Raw genomic sequence first — 17573 nt, 5'->3', positions numbered from 1 at the left:
CGTGGGAGAGGCTGAGACTGAGTCGTATCTACACACGGTGGCTGGCGTCGTGGCGTCCGTTACTTGCTATCGGTAAACCACGTCTGCATTTAGGTGTAACGGTACGTGTCCCAGTTGGGCGTTATCTTGCCAAGGGTGTGGTTGGGGCGCCTGCGGTTGCTCTGTCTCACTGCACCTAACGTCTGGCAGATATCCTTTTATCGATACAGGAGGCCGAAGTCCTCTACCACCCTCACCATCACTGGAGAGCGCTGTACTGCTCTGTGACCTTCGCTACAGTATCTCAGGACTGTAAACAGACTCCTGAGAAATGTCCGCGAAGTCCGAGGGTGAAAGTTGGGCTAACCAAATTGAGTTCAACCACTAAAGAAGGCGTCGTAATTTGCCAAATGTTTTGTAATCGCGGGCCCTGTTGCAGACTCTGTTGTGGGATCAGTGGTGCCAGTGTTGAGCTCATTTGAGTTAGTTCAGTGTTCTCCCAATGTATCTGAGCTGCTAGTTTATGAATGCACGCATGCCGAGCGGTTGGCGGGTGCGTCTCGGTTGTCTGTAGCACCGTTATGTTCGGTCGCAGACCTGTCATCAGCCGCTTCCGATGACGATCGCCCTGACGGATTGTTTATATTATGGGAGGGACGCTGGCTGACCTCACATGTCAGCGGCAGAGGCTATGATCCGACCGTCTCGTATGTGTGTGTGTGGCGGGGGGGGGGGGGGAGGCGTATCAGCAATGAACTTGACATGACCCGTTGTCAAAGCTCTCCACCATCCGATGCCGCCCGGCCGAGACGTCCTGCCGAGGACCAGCCGCACAAGAGGATCTGCCAATCTCAGAGACATGGTCGCTTGCTCGAACATCTTTCGTCTGATCCAACCATCAGCAGCACCTGCTCGCACAGTAGCGTGGCCTACCCACCCTCGGCTTACAGCAGGCTGTCCTCCGAGGGATATAAGAGCTCCTGGCGGTGCCGGCGGCGAATTTAATACCGCTCAAGGTGTGCCGGCCAGCGACCGGACGGTAATACTGTGTCGCCCTGACGACAGTCTAATGTAAAACGACGCTGACGGCGGCCTCAGCGACGCTGTTTTTGCCCAGCCGTGGCGCCGGCGTGGGTCGGGGCGATGGCGAAATTATATCCGGCGGATGAGCTGTGTAAACAAACATATGAAAATATGGAAGAAAAACACGTAGAAAGTACTTTTCGGACTTTAAAATATCACAAGGTCATAACAAACGCGGACACAGATCAGACAATAATTTGACTTATTTTTGGTTGTTTGCTAGTTAAAGGAATGCAAGTTGTTTGTTGGCGTGCGGTCTATCTTGCAGGAACCACCTCATTTTGGCTATTAGACAGGCGGTCTGGCATGACCATGCTGTACTGTCTCCAATGCGCCGTCACCAGGAACGCCCGCCCGTCGCTCATGTCACTAATTAGCGAGGCCGTTTACGGCGTTTACCGAGCACATCGTCGCTAGCAACACCCGTATTTACCGTCGGCCGCAATAGCGTTGGCATAATCAGACGTTACGTTTAATCTATTTCTCGCGTGGTGCTGTGGACGACGCTCGGGGCTGGCGACCCAAGGGAAATACAGGGGACACGGTGTCGAACGCCTCTGTGGGTGGCTGTTGTGCCGATGGTTGTCTGCGTGGGGAGAGGGAGGGGCCTGGGGTAGCCGAGCTGCCACACAGCAGCGGCGGTCGAAGTGGATCAACCGTTCGGTGTGGATTTATGCATGTCGACAGCCGTGGCGCTGATAGACGATTGATGGCGCGGCCGGGAAATGACCCAGCGCCAGATCAATCACTCAGTGCCAGGGTCGCCGGGCGAATTGTTCACCGGATGCGTGTCAAGATTCCAGGAGGCGCGATGCCGCCTTCACAGCTCGGGGAGTGACCGTTTGAAGACAGACCCATGCAGGGTGCGCTGTTCGGCGGACGTTACCTCCGAGCCTCTGTCTTCAAACGTTCCGTCTTAGGCCGGAACAGTCGTCCGCCCCGCCCCGAGGCCCGCCCCGAGGCTCGCCCCGCGGCCCGCCCCGCCCCCGTCGGTCCCGCAGAGACCCTTCATCCGAATGCGCGGTGCCGTGTCGGATTTGGCCTATCAGCCGACCCGTCGCGGATGCAGATGCCGACGTTTTATTCGTGGCGGGGCTCGGCGACCGAGCTGGCCAAATAAAGACAAATCGTCATGGATCCCAGTGGAGGCGCAGCGTCGGCTCAGCCGCCGTCCGGCCGCCCTCGCCAGATTGCATCGCGCCTACAAGTGCCGGCGAATTATGCAAACTGGCTACGCGCGATGGCCCCTGCGGCACTATGCATGCACCAGGAAATGAGATGGCAGGATTTAGTGGCGACCCAGCCAAAAGTCAACGTAATATGACGCTTTATAAGGTCGCCGCCGAGACTCAAAGGTTGGCTCTCGCGGCTACCTCGTAACTTCCCAGACGCGTTCGTCGTTTCGTCGCGTTCGCGGGGTTGGACGTTAGAAAATCTTGCCGAAGCTGTGCCCTGCGGCTCAGTGACCTTGGCCCCCTGTCTGGCGGTACTGGCGCCTTTCTGTCCCATCGTCGCCGGTTGTTGGCCATTTTCGCCCCGCGGGGAGATAGCAATAACATCGGGGCACTGTGACGGACTCATGATATGCTTGCAGTGAAAACATAGTCACCTCATTATTCCGCCAAGTGGGACCGAGAGGCGTCTGTCGCGCATGATGATCGGATGGTCGGGCCGGTCGGCCGGTCTGGTCGGGGTATAGAACCGATAGCTGGGGAAGAAAGACAGAGTGAGGAGAGATTGGGCAGAGGAGCGGCAGTAGTCCGGCGGTCTGCCGTTCCGATCAGGTTAGCTCCCTTGATTGCATCGGACCGGCACCGGCCAGCTTCAAAGCCGGCCAGTTGATTGCTTCAGAGTGCCATTGAAAGTTCGACAATGATTGTGGTCGCCATGGGTAGTTCCCGCTGGTGACAGTTGCTGTCGGCACCGAACCAACCTCCGAATATAAACGACCTCTGACGAATACTTGGTTTACTCTTGGTCTTAATTGCTTGGCATTATTGCTGAAAACAGACATGTTTTCTTCATTCATTACTTTGGGTTTGATTATTTTATCATGTGCTGTCTTCCTCCCTCGGTCCTTCCGATATTCTCACCTGGGCAGTGCCCCTTCCAATTTCCACCTCCTTCCCTTCCCTCCCACCACCCGTCCCTCCGCCGCCACCCCGTCACACGGCCCGGGGCTATCAGTAACGGATGTGACGGGCGCCACACCGTGACGGGGTTATTTTGGGTATGATACATCGGCTCCCGCAGCTGCCCTCGACGCGCGCCTCGCTCGACGGAGACACCCTCGGGAGACCGTTGGCACCGACACGACGCCGGCGACGGCGGCGGAGCGGAAGATGAGGGCGTTTTCGTCGGCTCTACACTGTTCTTGCCGTCGGCGCGGCCTTCTCGGGTATGCAAATCAGCCTGAACTAGATGTATTACCCAAATTTATCGGCCTGGTTATCCCTAGAAATTTGCGGCCAAAATGTGCACCTGATCTGCTGATTTATCGCCGTCTTGGTGGTTTTGTCGCCGCCTAGGGAAGGCTAGGGACGCCCTCTTTGTAACTTCGTAAAAATTAAAAATAGGAGGGATTGGACTTTTGCCAATAAAACTTTAAAAGCCATCAGAAACGCCGAGTATTGTTTACTCGCCAAATGAAACAACACTATTGTGCGCCAAGTGTTATTTTCTACTAATTAATGCCACTCCACCATAAAAAATCAATACATTTTATGGCACACCTGCGGCCTATAGCCCAGCCTTAAGTCGCCGTCACCGCAAGGTGTAGACTGTTTGTGTTTGTGGTTTCAGCTATACGGCGCACTATCAGATAATTTGATGGCCCCGATCCCAGGCGTGGCGTGCTGGCCACCTTTGGTTGCCGTGTCCACCAGCCATTCGGCGCGTTGTTTATTTCACAATAATTGAAATTCTTGACAGCGCGGGCCAGTGTTGGTGCCCCGCGGCGATTAATGAGACTGCCCGAGCGGCAGTGAGCTGCTCCGGATCGTTCTCAGACTATTGTTTGTCACTTGGGCGGACGTCAGCATTAAATATGCACTCCAATGACGGACATTTGGGAGCGGATGGCCCCGTTTCCGATTGCAGAGCAGCGCGCTGTTTGTTTGTATGCATAATGACGAATATATTCCGCCCGCATAATAGCTCTTGGCGGATTAATGGGCCGTTGACCTTTCATAATGGGTCATTCGACGGTTTCCCTGCAAATTGCGATGCATTGATGTGCAAGAAGAAAGCAGATCACTGATGAGTTTTCACAATGTCAGTTAATGAAAAGGATGTAGGAATCGAAGTGTATTTCGATTGGAACCTCATTTCGGTGCAGTTACATCTGAATTTAGTAGAATATCTATTTTTTGGGCCGTCTTTAGTTAGAACGCTTCTTCGTCTCGGAGTCGCCAAGGCGCGTCTAATCAAATGTCCCAGGGTGCTGAGCCCTTGGAGAGCACCGATCGGGTGCACGTCTATTTGGCAGCAGGATATCTGGCGTGCCATCTCGAGCAGGACGCTGGGTTACTGGTAGCAGGGAGACCTCTCCATTACCGAACACGCCAAACACTCCGCTCCCGTCCACTCCACAGTCCCCACTCCTCCCGCCCCACCCACATCCGAGACTATCGCCACAGGCGGGGACCATCCGGAGAACTCGATTCAATCCACGACAACCAGCCACAATGACGCAACTTGGCATCAACTCTGAATCACTGCTGCTTTGCGTCTGTCGCGCTTATGGACCGGTCCGTTACACGGACCATAAAGCGGGCCATTCGTTAGTTGGAGCGGCCTCCCGGCGGAGGTTATTCACTGACCTGTCGCCAGAGGGGTGTCTGTCCGTCTCGGCGGGGAGGGGGTTCTCGCAGAGGTGGCTGTCTCTAGTGCGTTGGACTGAGTAGCAGTACAGACAGAGAAGCGTCCCAGATGTGGGCACACGCCGAGGCGGCCAACTCGTCACGCAGGTGTGCGTCTCTGAGGCACTGGAAGTCGCATATAGGTCACACTGAAGGATGAGAAAGAGCTAAAAGTGTCCTGCCTTTCCTCATTGTTTTTGACTACCTCTGCTAGAAAACTTCATTTGTCCCTTCAATCTCACCAAATCTATTTCATTTATCCATTATACAACATGTCCAAGATTGTATTCCCTTCACATCAGTTTTTTTTTTTTATTCTGCCTTTCCTCGAGCCCAACCGTGAAATCAGCAATTTAACCCACCTCTCTCTCGGTTGCAGGGCGGCGCAGATGCGGCTCTCCTCCCCGCACAAGAAGCGGCGTCACCGGGACACTGAGGAGGAACCGACCACGGGTTTCAGCGCCGTGCTGCGCCGGGAGCCGCCGCCGCTGCCGGCCGCCCTACAGCGCCGCCTGGGTACGCCGCAGGAGAGCACCGGACTCGGCAAGGTAAGGAGAGCGGAGGGGAGGTTTGGATGTGAAGGTGGGCCAGAGCTTCAGGGACGCAGAAATTCAGTTCGGTCGATTGCGTATTTGAGACACTTGCATTGCACTTGTCGGAACGCTTTCATGGAAGATAAAACACTCACGCCTTGCCCTTCACATCCTAAGAAAGATGTCCCATGACCCGGGTAGTTTATTTCATTCAAAGCATATTCAGTTTATTATTGTCGCCGAACAAAATATCCGCCAAAGGAAGGATTATTGTCATACCAGCTGTGCTTACTTGAACAATGAGATGACTAGTTGGCATTGATAGAGTGACGGGCCAGGCGGGTGGCTTTGACGTGAAGTACGAGCGTACATGGGTAAACACCACGTCTCTCTCGTACGATTCAAAACTATTATTAGTTTTGTTTCACTTTCTGCTTAAATTCCTATTGAAGTTCTTCGAATTCTTCTCTTTTTCTGGTACTTCGTACTGGCGAGTCGCTGGTGGCTCAGCTGCAAAGCGAAGAGCTGTGTTTGTCGGTATTTGTGCACTTAGCATCTGTACTGTTTACTTCAAACAGTAGGACCAAAGTTGTAAACAGAATAAAGAGAAAAGTGAGGTTTTGCGTACTGGTCCACTGGGCCGAATCGCTCAATAAGCACCGATAAAGTTTGTGACATCGAGCCGCTGGGTCACAAAAGGCCTCCCGGTCAGTAATCGCTGCTTTCTTTCATCACAACTGCAATAACGACGTCATCAAACAGAAATGAACGCTAAAATCCGGCCGCCAATGTCGTCTAATTTCGGTGGCGGTTATCAGTTGTTCGGTGATGGTCCGTTTTACGAGTCATAGCCGCCGATGAATGGTCAATATCGCCCTCGTGTTGGTCGCCGCTGCAGCTGTGCCTCGAACGTCGGCACTGTGGCCAGATACCACGCACTCGACAGTTTATCACACTCGGGTCTCTCTCTCTCTCTCTCTCTCTCTCTCTCTCTCTCTCTCTCTCTCTCTCTCTCTCTCTCTCTCTCTCTCTCTCTCTCTCTCTCTCTCTCTCTCTTCTCCCATGAATGTCATGCTCCTATGCGTTAGCGCATTTATCTCGACTCGGTGACTGTGCCACACCTGTCTGATTTGCCTGAGGACACTCTGACAGCACACCTGGTGACACCAGGTGACACGCCCTCACCCCCTCCCCCTGTGTGCTTTGCCGGGTGTTTGCTGGGTCCCTATCAGCGCCAGATACCTGTATTGGTTGGCTCAGCACTGCGCTCATAGCGCTCATGATACTAATGCTGGTGCCGTGGCGCGCCTGAGTCAATAGTGGCGCGTTATGTGCGCCCAATAAGCCGCGGTGCGCGTGACGTGATAGGGATGGGTATTCCACCCGGAAATGCGGTCTGCTGGCTGAGCACGCTCGCCGCTCGTGGCGTGTTGTTTACCGATGCGAGGTCATTACGTTTATAGACCGGCTGATTCCCTGCTGGATTGGGATGATTTCCATGTGTGGTGAGTAGGCTGGGGATTACGGGTGTTGCGGTGTCTGTAGCGGAGGTTGGGTTTCATCGCGTGACAGAAGCCCACTTGGTTTGAGTCGGTCAGCGGGCCGCGGCCGGCCCAAACACGGGCGTCCTTCGCCGACGCAGCCGACTGGGGCGTGCGTGTTCCTCGGGCGGCGGCGGAGGGAGCAGGCTCCTCAGCCCCGTCCGAACGGAGGCAGACTCTGTGACAGGTCACGCTAGCACTGAGGACGCCGTGGGGTAGCCTGGAGCTGAACCAGGGCAGAGACGACCTCCCCACCCACCTCCGACCCTCCCGCGCCCCGCCCGGCGTACCGCAATGATGCCAACATGGTCCCGATACAATATCGGTAATGGGCCGCGGCTGACCGGACCCGGAACAGCGCCGCCGGCCGTGGCCTGTGCTGTTGTTGTGGTCCGCGTGGCCTTGTGCCTGGCCCTGTCCTGGGACCAGACCCCTCGTGACAGGCGCCGGCCGGCCGGTCGGCCGGTCGGTCTGTCGGTCAATCGATGCAAGAGGGATGTGTGGGCTCTGGTATTATTCTGTCTGGGAGGTCAAATGTCGGCTTGGTTATCTTCTAACGGAAGGTTATCGGGGTGAGCATGTGTGACGCCACTAGAAGGGCCGATAAAAGCTTTCTGAAACTTGAAATGCATGCATTCGGTTTCGTTGATGGAAGCTGACAGGCTTTTGATGGTAGCCGGTCACCAGGAGTTTGTTTTAGATCGGTGTTGTGGGGCTGCAGGATTTTGTTACATGAGATCATCTTTGATGAATGCAAACTTTTGCTATCCATTGCTATTTTTCTCGTAAGTACCTATAATCTATATCATCATAGCTTATACTTTGGGTCAAAGCAGTTTTTTGTCAATCTAACGCCAGCTCAACAATGACACAGGGGGTTGTGTAGAACAGAGGCGGATCCAGCTCAGAGTTTTTTTTTTGGGGGGGGGGCAAACCATAACAATTTATCAATTCTTTCCATGCCTCTTCCATAGGCTTAGGGGAAGTTGGGGGAACGCCGAATACTTTTTTTCTGACGCCCGTAGCACGCAAGGTAGACAACATAAGCTATTCTTGTTGGCGTCATTCGAGAGGCCAGTCTTTTGTCTTTCAAACATACCAGGCGCATTTGATGAATTCGCATACCGTGAAGCGCAAAAACTAAAAATATCAAAGAACTGACTTTTTCGGCGTTGCCCCGGACTGCGGGGAAAGCCGAAAATGGGATAAATGATCTACGAGGAATGCCGACATTGATGTTTTGCCAATTTATCTCAAACTTTATCCAAAATTCATCAAAGCTGACACGCGTTTTAAGAGCTTGAGGACGCTTGGTGCACACTGGAAGTTATAATTGTGTGATATAATAAGAAAATGCCAAGTAAATCATGCCTTATAGGTAACAGGCCATTGTGCCGGCTGAAAGTGTAATTTGTTTGACTAAAAATACGCGTTGCTATTCTACAGCAGTAAAGTCCACGTAGCGTGCTTTAACGTGCGTAATTGCACGTTTTCGGCATTACCCCAGCCAGCCATACTTTCATTTGCAGGCCCATAACTTTTAAACGTGCTGTATAAATTTCAAATAGGCAGCACACTTATGCAAAGACATGCTGAAGATTACTTGACCAAATTGGCCAGACAAACGGTAGCATAATGAGTAAGAAATGCAGCTTCAAAGGCGCATGTAGTACAAGGGAAACGTACCTTGAAAACGCTTTTGGCGCCCTCACAGCCGAAGTATTCCAAATGACGACTCGTAACAAACATGCGATAATTGTAGTCACTTAAGCTTCAGAGCATCACTGAGACGTGGCATCCATGTCGTACGGTTTTAGAAATATCTCGAATTTCGGCTTTGCCCCAACTCCGGCATTGCCCCAACTTCCCCTAATGTTAAAATTATGCGGTTGGGGGAGGCAAATGCCCATTTTGCCCCCCCCCCCTGGATCCGCCACTGGTGTAGAAATAATACCAAATAATACCAGCTTTTATTCAGGAAACGCAAGTTATTATGGTACGGCTATATTCGTCAAATAGGACCAGTACCCAAGCGTCTATTTTAGCCGATGTCACTGCCTCCGCCACCGCTGCCGCCGCCCCTGAGGCCGTTACACCGTCCGAGCCGTCCGGTATCGGTAACACGGATTTCCTCTCAAAGTGTTGTCGCCTGGCGACTGGTTGAACCAGAGCTACCGGCATGGCGCGTCACTGAGACAATAGCGCTGCCCCCGCCGCCGCCCCCGCCGTCTCCCCCGTCACCGCCGCCCCCGCCCCGGCAGTAATGGCGCGGAAAGCGTTATTAGATCGGTGACGGGTCCGGCGAGTGCCGCTTCCGGCGTCTTTCTTCGGAGAGACGAGCGGCGGTGCGGCCACTTAGGGCGACCTGCTGACATCGGCGATCTGGTGGCCACCCTCGCGCGCCTTCCCCATCGCTCGGTCCCCCTGGCCGGCACTCATCGCGGGCACTCAGCCCTACCGGCTCGTCAATGCCCCTCCCTTGTGATTCACCCCCGCCCCCCTACTCATCAGGGCCGGTCATAGCGTCTTTCCATCACTAAAATGTCCCACCATGTTATCTATGTTTCAAATGATCCACATCTGATGTGTATCAGATCTGTGTAGTACATTCCTTCGTCCCTCTTGCTGGGATGCTTTTCAATATCCAGGTAATGGTCCACTACAAGAGGTTATTGCCGAATCGTTTCTGCCGAGATTGTCTGTCGGTCTGTAGGACGACGATCAGCCATAGTCATTGCCCGTTGTTTTGGCGTCATTTGTTTTCTACAATGATCCGTGCTTGTTTTATCCCTGCAGTGACTCGAGAAAAGCTTCTTTCTTTGTATTTGATTCGTATTGATTGATAAAGACAGACGATCAATGTTTACTCACGGTTTGACTGAAATAGTTCAGTGGGTGCATACATACCCGGACGTTTTCCATTGTTGTCGCTAGATGGCAGTGGCGTCAAACGCCTGTATATAGGCTGCACCGCATAACACCAGGGCGAAACTGGTGGTGAGTATTGAATAGATGTGAGGTTTGCTCAACCATATTGCATTGTTATTCAGCAGACAGCTTGTAGGTCTTGTTATGTCACTTATGACTACACACAAACTAACATTGAAACGTCAAAGTAGACCTTGGAAATAGGTACACCAGTTGAATCAGCCAACCTCTTCCCGGAAAGATAATCGTTTGTTTGACTTCTGCCGTACCACCCATATTCTTCCTCTCGATGGTTTCGAGATAAAATCCTCCACCATGATAAATATCTAATTTTTCCTCTCATTCCACACTATTAGCACGCTGCAGTCTGTTCAATAGGCCACAATCTGCAGCCATTGTGCCCGTTCGATGATGGGGAAAATTATGTTTACATCTGCCTTTCAGAAGTAAACATTCTCAGGGGGACTGCTTCGTCATCCGCCACTGGCTCAATCGACAAAAATCCATAGTAAAATCTGGCTCGGCACGCACTGCAGTGTTGAAATTTATCTGCTGTTTCATATTTTATAAGCGAGCTTGATGAATTATTCAAATTCAGCTAAATGGGCCTGATCAGGCTCTCTTCTCTCTGAGAGTGTGCGAAATGAAGCTCATTGATCCAAAAGAAGTCAAAACAGCGATTTAAACTACTCCCTTGCAAAGTCGGCTGACAATGTTCCGTCTCTCTCTCTCTCTCTCTCTCTCTCTCTCTCTCTCTCTCTCTCTCTCTCTCTCTCTCTCTCTCTCTCTCTCTCTCTCTCTCTCTCTCTCTCTCTCTCTCTCTCTCTCTCTCTCTCTCTCTCTCTCTCTCTCTCTCTCTCTCTCTCTCTCTCTCTCTCTCTCTCTCTCTCTCTCTCTCTCTCTCTCTCTCTCTCTCTCTCTCTCTCTCTCTCTCTCTCTCTCTCTCTCTCTCTCTCTCTCTCTCTCTCTCTCTCTCTCTCTCTCTCTCTCTCTCTCTCTCTCTCTCTCTCTCTCTCTCTCTCTCTCTCTCTCTCTCTCTCTCTCTCTCTCTCTCTCTCTCTCTCTCTCTCTCTCTCTCTCTCTCTCTCTCTCTCTCTCTCTCTCTCTCTCTCTCTCTCTCTCTCTCTCTCTCTCTCTCTCTCTTCACTCTTTTAGTTTTACCTCAACGGCGTGTTCGATAGTTTTGTGGCATGAATGAGTCTTGCTAATGAGCTGTAATAGAGTCCATGTAGCGCATGGGACGCACACTGAAAGTCTGGTTCAGCCATTTGGCCATGCCAATGCGGAGGGCGCAGATCAGTGGGCTGAGTATTCGGTCAACTGCCCGTCAGTCTAGTGTCGGTCGAATATCTCATCCGGTCTGGTGGTGACAATTGCGAAGTGCTGATTTCCTACAGAATTTTTACGCTAGAGTGGTTCTTGGCTCTGTTTCCCAGTATTACGCGCAGCGTGCGCTCGATTTGGCAAATGTCAGCCGCTTCTGGCACGACTTGACACATTATGGAAATGTCGTTTCTTCTGACATGTGATTGCTGCATGGTACGATGAGAGTCATAACGTAGTATAGCCATCAAATTACTATAATAAAACTTGAATAAGCATGGCGTTATGCATGCCCGTTTTATGTGACATGCTGATTACCCTAATGCATGGCGTCGCTGTTCTCTTGACATGGCGTTTGGTGATGGGCTGCCAGCTCAGAGGTCTCGGGAGGTCGGCGGCAGTCAGTCAGAGCCCTTATCACCCAGCGCCACTCTGTCTCTGAGAGCCTCCGTACGGGTTCTGTCGGCGATAAAAGGTCCTCTGAGGGCCGCCGACGGGCCGACTGCTGACCCACTAGAGGCCGCCGCCGCCGGCGCAGCTTCCACCCGGCTATGATTAGCCGACACCGGCGCGCATTCCGATAGCCTCATTAGCTGGCTTTTTATCGGCCTTGTGCGACGGCAGCTCGGCCGGTCTCCGCGTGGACCTTTTTGTCGCCACGCTGTCGCAAAAAGTCGGCGCAGAGCGATTCATAAGAGGGCCTGCAGCGCAACGGGTGCCGCCGAGCGAAGATAAATTGGAGCGCAACTGCACCAAGATGTATGGTCGCAGCGATGACGACGCTTGTAGTCGCGTTCTGCACGATTTCTCTGCCGAGTTTGTCTCGAGTGCGACCGGGAGGGGCGAGACACGGGTTATTTTTCGAACGGAAACTCTAATGGTTGTTTCAGGGAAGCGTTGAGTGGATGGATCTCTTCAGAAATAACTACGCTCTTCTTGAGGAGGGTTTTGTCATTCTCTTGCCAAACTAGAGAATGCGGTGCTTGAACCTGGTATCCAGACGACGAAGTTCTCCTCACAACTATTTCTGGATTCCTGCTCTCTATCTGCGTCTCGAGCTTGTCTCCGTCTGAAGAGGTCGAGCCCGGCTCTGTCAGCGGTGTCTCGGCGGCGCGTGGACAGCGGCGGCCCTCTCAGGAGCAGCAGGGGAGTACGGTCTTCGGAGCGGCGACTAATGAGCCTTCGTCTCCGGGGAATCGGACGCGGGCCGGCGCCCCGGCAGGTCTGTCCGACTGGCCGCTCCAGCCCGCCCGACCGCCGCGCTCACTGCCGCTGCGGCCGGCTGCTGTAATCAGGAGAGGATTGAAGCCCAAACCCAGCTGGGACCCGCACCTAATCAGATCCAGGCGGCGTCGGTCGGACGCGCTTGTCACGGGGTCAGCTCGGACCGGATAACCCCGCACCTTCAGGTCACTGCAGGTCACGACCCGTGCACACATGTGCACTCACGCGTCGTAATATGAGTCAGCAGTGTGCTCTGTGCACTAATCCAGGCGCATAAACGCACATGCTGATCATAGGGCGTCACCTGCTGCACGCACCATGCGGCATACATAATGCATATCAGAGCTCCGGAGTGCAACATTCCACACTAATGCGCAGTATGCATGTCCACTCCAACTGTGTGCTATCTTTGCACGGTTTTCTGACTCTCCCCGTGTCATAATGCTTCTCAGATGTTGCAAGCACTCAGACACGACGTCTCACACCTCGAATCATTCACGACATCTCTGTATCACCCGCATCGACACCTTGCCGGCCGCTGTAGGTGTTTTCACACCATCTGGTATGTGACCGGAATCCTCTCAGGCGGCTATATCACCGTCTGGCGACGCCTCAGCGGCACTGATATAGCCGGTAACTGCATTACCGACCGGTAACAATAACACACGGCCTGTGCGGCGCTGACCGGCGCGGTGGCGGCGGACGGCGCGCGGGCACATACGGCTGGGTAATGCCGACGTATACACCGGAGTACCAGCTCCACCTTCATCCCCTAATCCCATAATGTAATCATGGTCCCAGCATCGATCTCAGGGAGCATCGGGCGTGCCCCGACCTCCTCGCGGGCTCTGACTCTCTTCCTCCTCTTCCTCTTCCTTCCGCTCTCTCCCTCCTCTTTCTTCAAACTAGCCGCTGTCGCAGCCACCCAAACCGAGCGGCGTGTCGGATTTTTCCGCAGCTCCGTCCCTGCGTCGTTGCCGACGTAGCCTGGGGACTGCCGTCGTCGGCATCGACAAGTTTCGAAATGAATTACGTGCGCGGCGGCAGATGTGTATGATTGCCGATGATAAAACTACATATCCAGGTCTCGGGCTACGACCGATTGGCGGCAGCAGCTGGCGGACGTGCCGCCTTATGAAGCCGGCCCTGACGGATTGGCTGCCCGACGGTCTGCAGTAGGGGAGGCGGCCGGGAGTCAGAGTCAGAGTCAGTCAGAGTCGGAGTAGGAATCTGTCTGGGAAGGGTTCGTGGCTGCTAGACGGTTTGCAGTGGGGAGCGGCAGAGAGTCAAAGTGGAAGTAGGATTAGGAGTAGGAGTAGGATTAGGAGTAGGAGTCTGGCTGGAAAGGGTTCCACAACGATGTGGATAGAGGGCAGATCGCTTGGTGTAGTGATTGATGCTAGGGCAGCATTAGAAAGCAATGCTATATGATAAAAACTATACTCTGCATATTCTGCTCATTAAATGAAATGTAACTTTATCCGCTTGGTATCTGGCTTACATTCTGCGAATGGTAGCTTAATTGCAGACCACTTCTTGGAACCAAAGCTTGTTCGGAATATTTGGAATATACCGCTAACGTTATAACGACAATAACCCGCTGAACATTATAATACGAATCAAACTAGCGCTTTGAAACCGTCATGAAATTTATTTTCGTATGACCTTTATTCTTAGAACTCATAAATACAAGAATGTTGTGACCGATTTTGCTCAGATTGCATTGCATTGCATCGAATCTATAACGGTCTGCAAGCCTTTTACTTGTTGTAGCATCTTGTGCTTCAGATCTTACGGGCATAAAGTGGCATGCATCCTCTGTTTCGTGCACTGCTTCATTGTAACCTACAGGCGCGGATACAAGGGGGGGGGGGCCATGGGGGCCAGCCCCCCCCCCCCCTTGGCCGATTTTTTTTCAAAAATAAAATAAAAAGTTAAAAAGCTGAAAAGGGGGCCTCCTGAAAATAAAGTGGCTATTCATGTTGAGATGTTGCCTGAACAGCTAGATAAGCTCAATAGACGCAGGTTTTTTTTTTTGGGGGGGGGGCCAACAAGTGGGAAGATGGGGCCTCCAACAGGTGGGATTATGGGGGCCTCCTGGTTTCTAATGGCCCCTCCCTTGGAGATTTTCTGGATCCGCCCCTGGTAACCTATACCTACGTATCGAGGAAGCCACTTGTGTGTTACACTTTTCCTCTCACCTCCTTTCATCGAGAACCCGATCGGGTAAACGGGAAGGTGCCAGCCCAGTCAGCTGGCGGTCCCGGGCAGACTTGCAATGGAACGCTGCCGTAATACGCGACCTAATTTGATTACGGCACACGCCGGAGCGCCCGAGTGGCAGACAAAAACGGCGCAGCCTGGCCGTTTTTCGCCGCCGCCCGACCGCCGATGGGCCCGAGGGGTAATTGTCGGCGAGCTTTGGCAGCCCCAAGTAGCTCCGGCGGCTGCCGCCCGGGGAGCGAAGGAGAAAGAAAAGCATTAGCCGGCTCGGCTGAGCCGTGCGAAGACGGGTTTTTGTCACATATGGCTGCACTGGGAGATAATCACGACGTCGCGACTCCCTTTGTTTCTGGTTGTGTCTATTTGCGCGCCGTGGGTGGTTTCTGCGTCGTATCTTCTCATAACAAGCCACCACGACTCTTTACTTTGCGGATGGAGTGAGAAGTTCCTCTCCAGCTCCTGTTTGAATCGAGCCCCTATTTTTGCATCTCGATCTAACTAGGAGACAGTGTAATCCCGGCCGATTGATTGCCACTAATTGAGGCTGGCGTGCCCGTCCCGGGTAATAATTGGAAGCTCTGCCGATCTCGCGGGTCGCCTATTGGGCCGTCACCTTCTCCATACCGGGCTTCGTTTGCAACAAAGAATCCTTTCGACCAAGAAGTCCGACGACAAAGAATCCTTTCCTTGGAACATAACCGCGTCGGTTATGTGACAAAACTGCAGGACGGAATGACGGCAGTCGTTAGGGCAAACGTCAAACGTGCCGAAACCATCCAGCATTCTCTGGCGAGAGGATCACAGAGGCCATTGGGATTTATCGGCAACGGCTCCCGGGGAGCCGGCAGTGCCGGTCTAACTGTGAATGATTTAGCGGATCGGCGCCGAAACGGCCGTGCCGAAAATGAAAACAATAAAAGGCACTCGTAAAATATCGAGATGTGTTAAATTGGAGAGGCAGCTGTCGCTGATCGGGCCCGGTATTGCTCGTGTCTGTAACGAGGCTGTTTTTGACGCTCAGCGAGAAGCAGTTATGCTGAAGTCGCGCCTCTGAAATCGGACAAGACGTCGCGTCGGACACGACCCAATCTTAAGTCATGGCTATTGTTGTCGTCAGACCGAGGTCTGAGAAGAATTCAGGCGATGTGCGGTTCTGTGTATGAGGGACTTGTAGAAAGGGCTGAGCTGAGTATAGAGACCCTTAGGCACGAACTCATCTGAAGAGAACTTTCTGGAGGAGCCTTGCAGACGAGCTTTTGTAAGAATTTTTAGTTGACCATTTTGTCTGACCATCTCTCAAAACGCATATGCCAAATCCATTCATAGAATTCCACCGCTGTTTCTATTAATCAATTTCTTTTACTTTGGTATAACATTTTATTACGGAGCGAGCGAAGCGAGCGGAGTCTCATACTGAATTAAGGGAAAATCCTGAGTATGAGCGGCCGGCCGGCCGGCCGGCCGTGGGGACGCTCTTCAAAAGCTAATATCTTAGGAACGGGACATCCGATTGACAAGCGGTCTTCTTTACTGAATGTCACTTGGACGTAAAAGTTCTGTGGTGTGATGGCCACCATGCGTTCTTGCCAACCACCGCACGTGGCGCGTGGTAAAGTTGGACATTTTTTAAGAACCCCCAAAATTGCAACCTCAATAACGGCACAACGGTTGGGCCGATTGAATTGAAACTAGGTACACAGTTAGGTCTCCATCAGATAATTCATCTGCATGTGTTAAGGTTGGGGTGCTACAGCACGTGCGCACGTGCAGACTGCAGGGGGCGCTCCCAGATCTCGAGAACGGCTGGGCCGATTGCGTTCAAATTTGGTACACGGTTGGGGACCAGTTAGTAGGGTGCCGTGCAAAAGTCAGTTTGGACCCCGCTTGCACGTGCGCACGTGCAGTGTGCCGCTTCCAGATCTCGAGAACGGCTAGGCCGATTGCGCTGAAATTTGGCACATCGCTAAAGACCGGTTAGTAGGGTGCAGTGAAGTTGGAGGTACCCCCTCGCAATTTCGCACGTGCAAGGCCCATCCTCTCGCTCGCTCCGTTGGTCGCCCAAAAGGCGTTTTACTGGTCCGATATCTTCTATATCCATGAGAGATGCACTTGACATTCAGCGGAACCGAACATCTGGAGCGGCAGTCAAACGGCATCCGATTCAGGCTCGGCCCTGCAGCGTTGGCGGCGATTCCAGTGTCCTGGCCGGCGCCAAGTTCGGCAGAAGTTGTCGTCCGACTGTCGCTGTGACCCGGCTGGCCCGCGACAGCTGGAACTGTCACTCTGAGGGCGGCGCCTGTCATATATTCACGCGAGTAACACTTGCAGTCACCACAACTGGAGGGTGGACCAATGGGAGCCGGGAATTTTATGCTGCGAGGTTTCCGGTGCGTTTGACCTGAGTTGAATTTGTGCGGGATTTTGATAAATAAAACAGAGATGATGAGGTTTATATAAAAGAAGCTTTCACTCAAATATCATTTCGCACGCGTTTGCATGTTTAAGTCACATAATTCCTCTTTTTTAACATAGCTTTTGTCAAACCTACAGCCTGGGATCTCGAGATGCACTCTGTCTATCTGTTTATTTCAAAATGTCAGTACATAACTTTTGGGGCAAGAACCTATACATTCTACCTCAACATCCCGACCCATCATCAGCCCGGTCCGGTGCGCATGATGCGCCCTGTTGACCTCAACCACGCCACAAGCTGCCACAGCTCGGCGACTGAGGCAGCTCAGCCCTCCGCCGCCGATAACCCCAGTTAGTCGCCGCCGCCGCCGTCCTGATTATCCATGCAGTGTGCGTGTCCCGGGCCCAAATCTGGCGCCAGATAAGGCTGCGTGGCACGCGGCGCGGGGAGTTTACGCGCCGGAGCG

The 17573-nt window shown here is 52.9% G+C and overlaps 1 protein-coding gene across 2 annotated transcripts in view; it reads left to right on the top strand.

Annotated features, from left to right (window-relative positions):
- Positions 1-17573, top strand: part of LOC122388579 — an 84700-nt gene that overhangs the window by 43557 nt on the left and 23570 nt on the right. For both annotated transcript variants that reach the window (XM_043379766.1, XM_043379767.1), the window contains exon 2: positions 5302-5470. In XM_043379766.1, the coding sequence (XP_043235701.1) occupies positions 5302-5470 (169 nt within the window). The remainder of the gene's footprint in view (positions 1-5301; positions 5471-17573) is intronic.

Source organism: Amphibalanus amphitrite, unplaced genomic scaffold, assembly GCF_019059575.1.
Source record: "Amphibalanus amphitrite isolate SeventyFive unplaced genomic scaffold, NRLGWU_Aamphi_draft 000327F_arrow, whole genome shotgun sequence".
Taxonomy (NCBI): Eukaryota; Metazoa; Arthropoda; class Thecostraca; order Balanomorpha; family Balanidae; genus Amphibalanus; species Amphibalanus amphitrite.
This window is presented reverse-complemented; position numbering and strand designations above follow the sequence as displayed.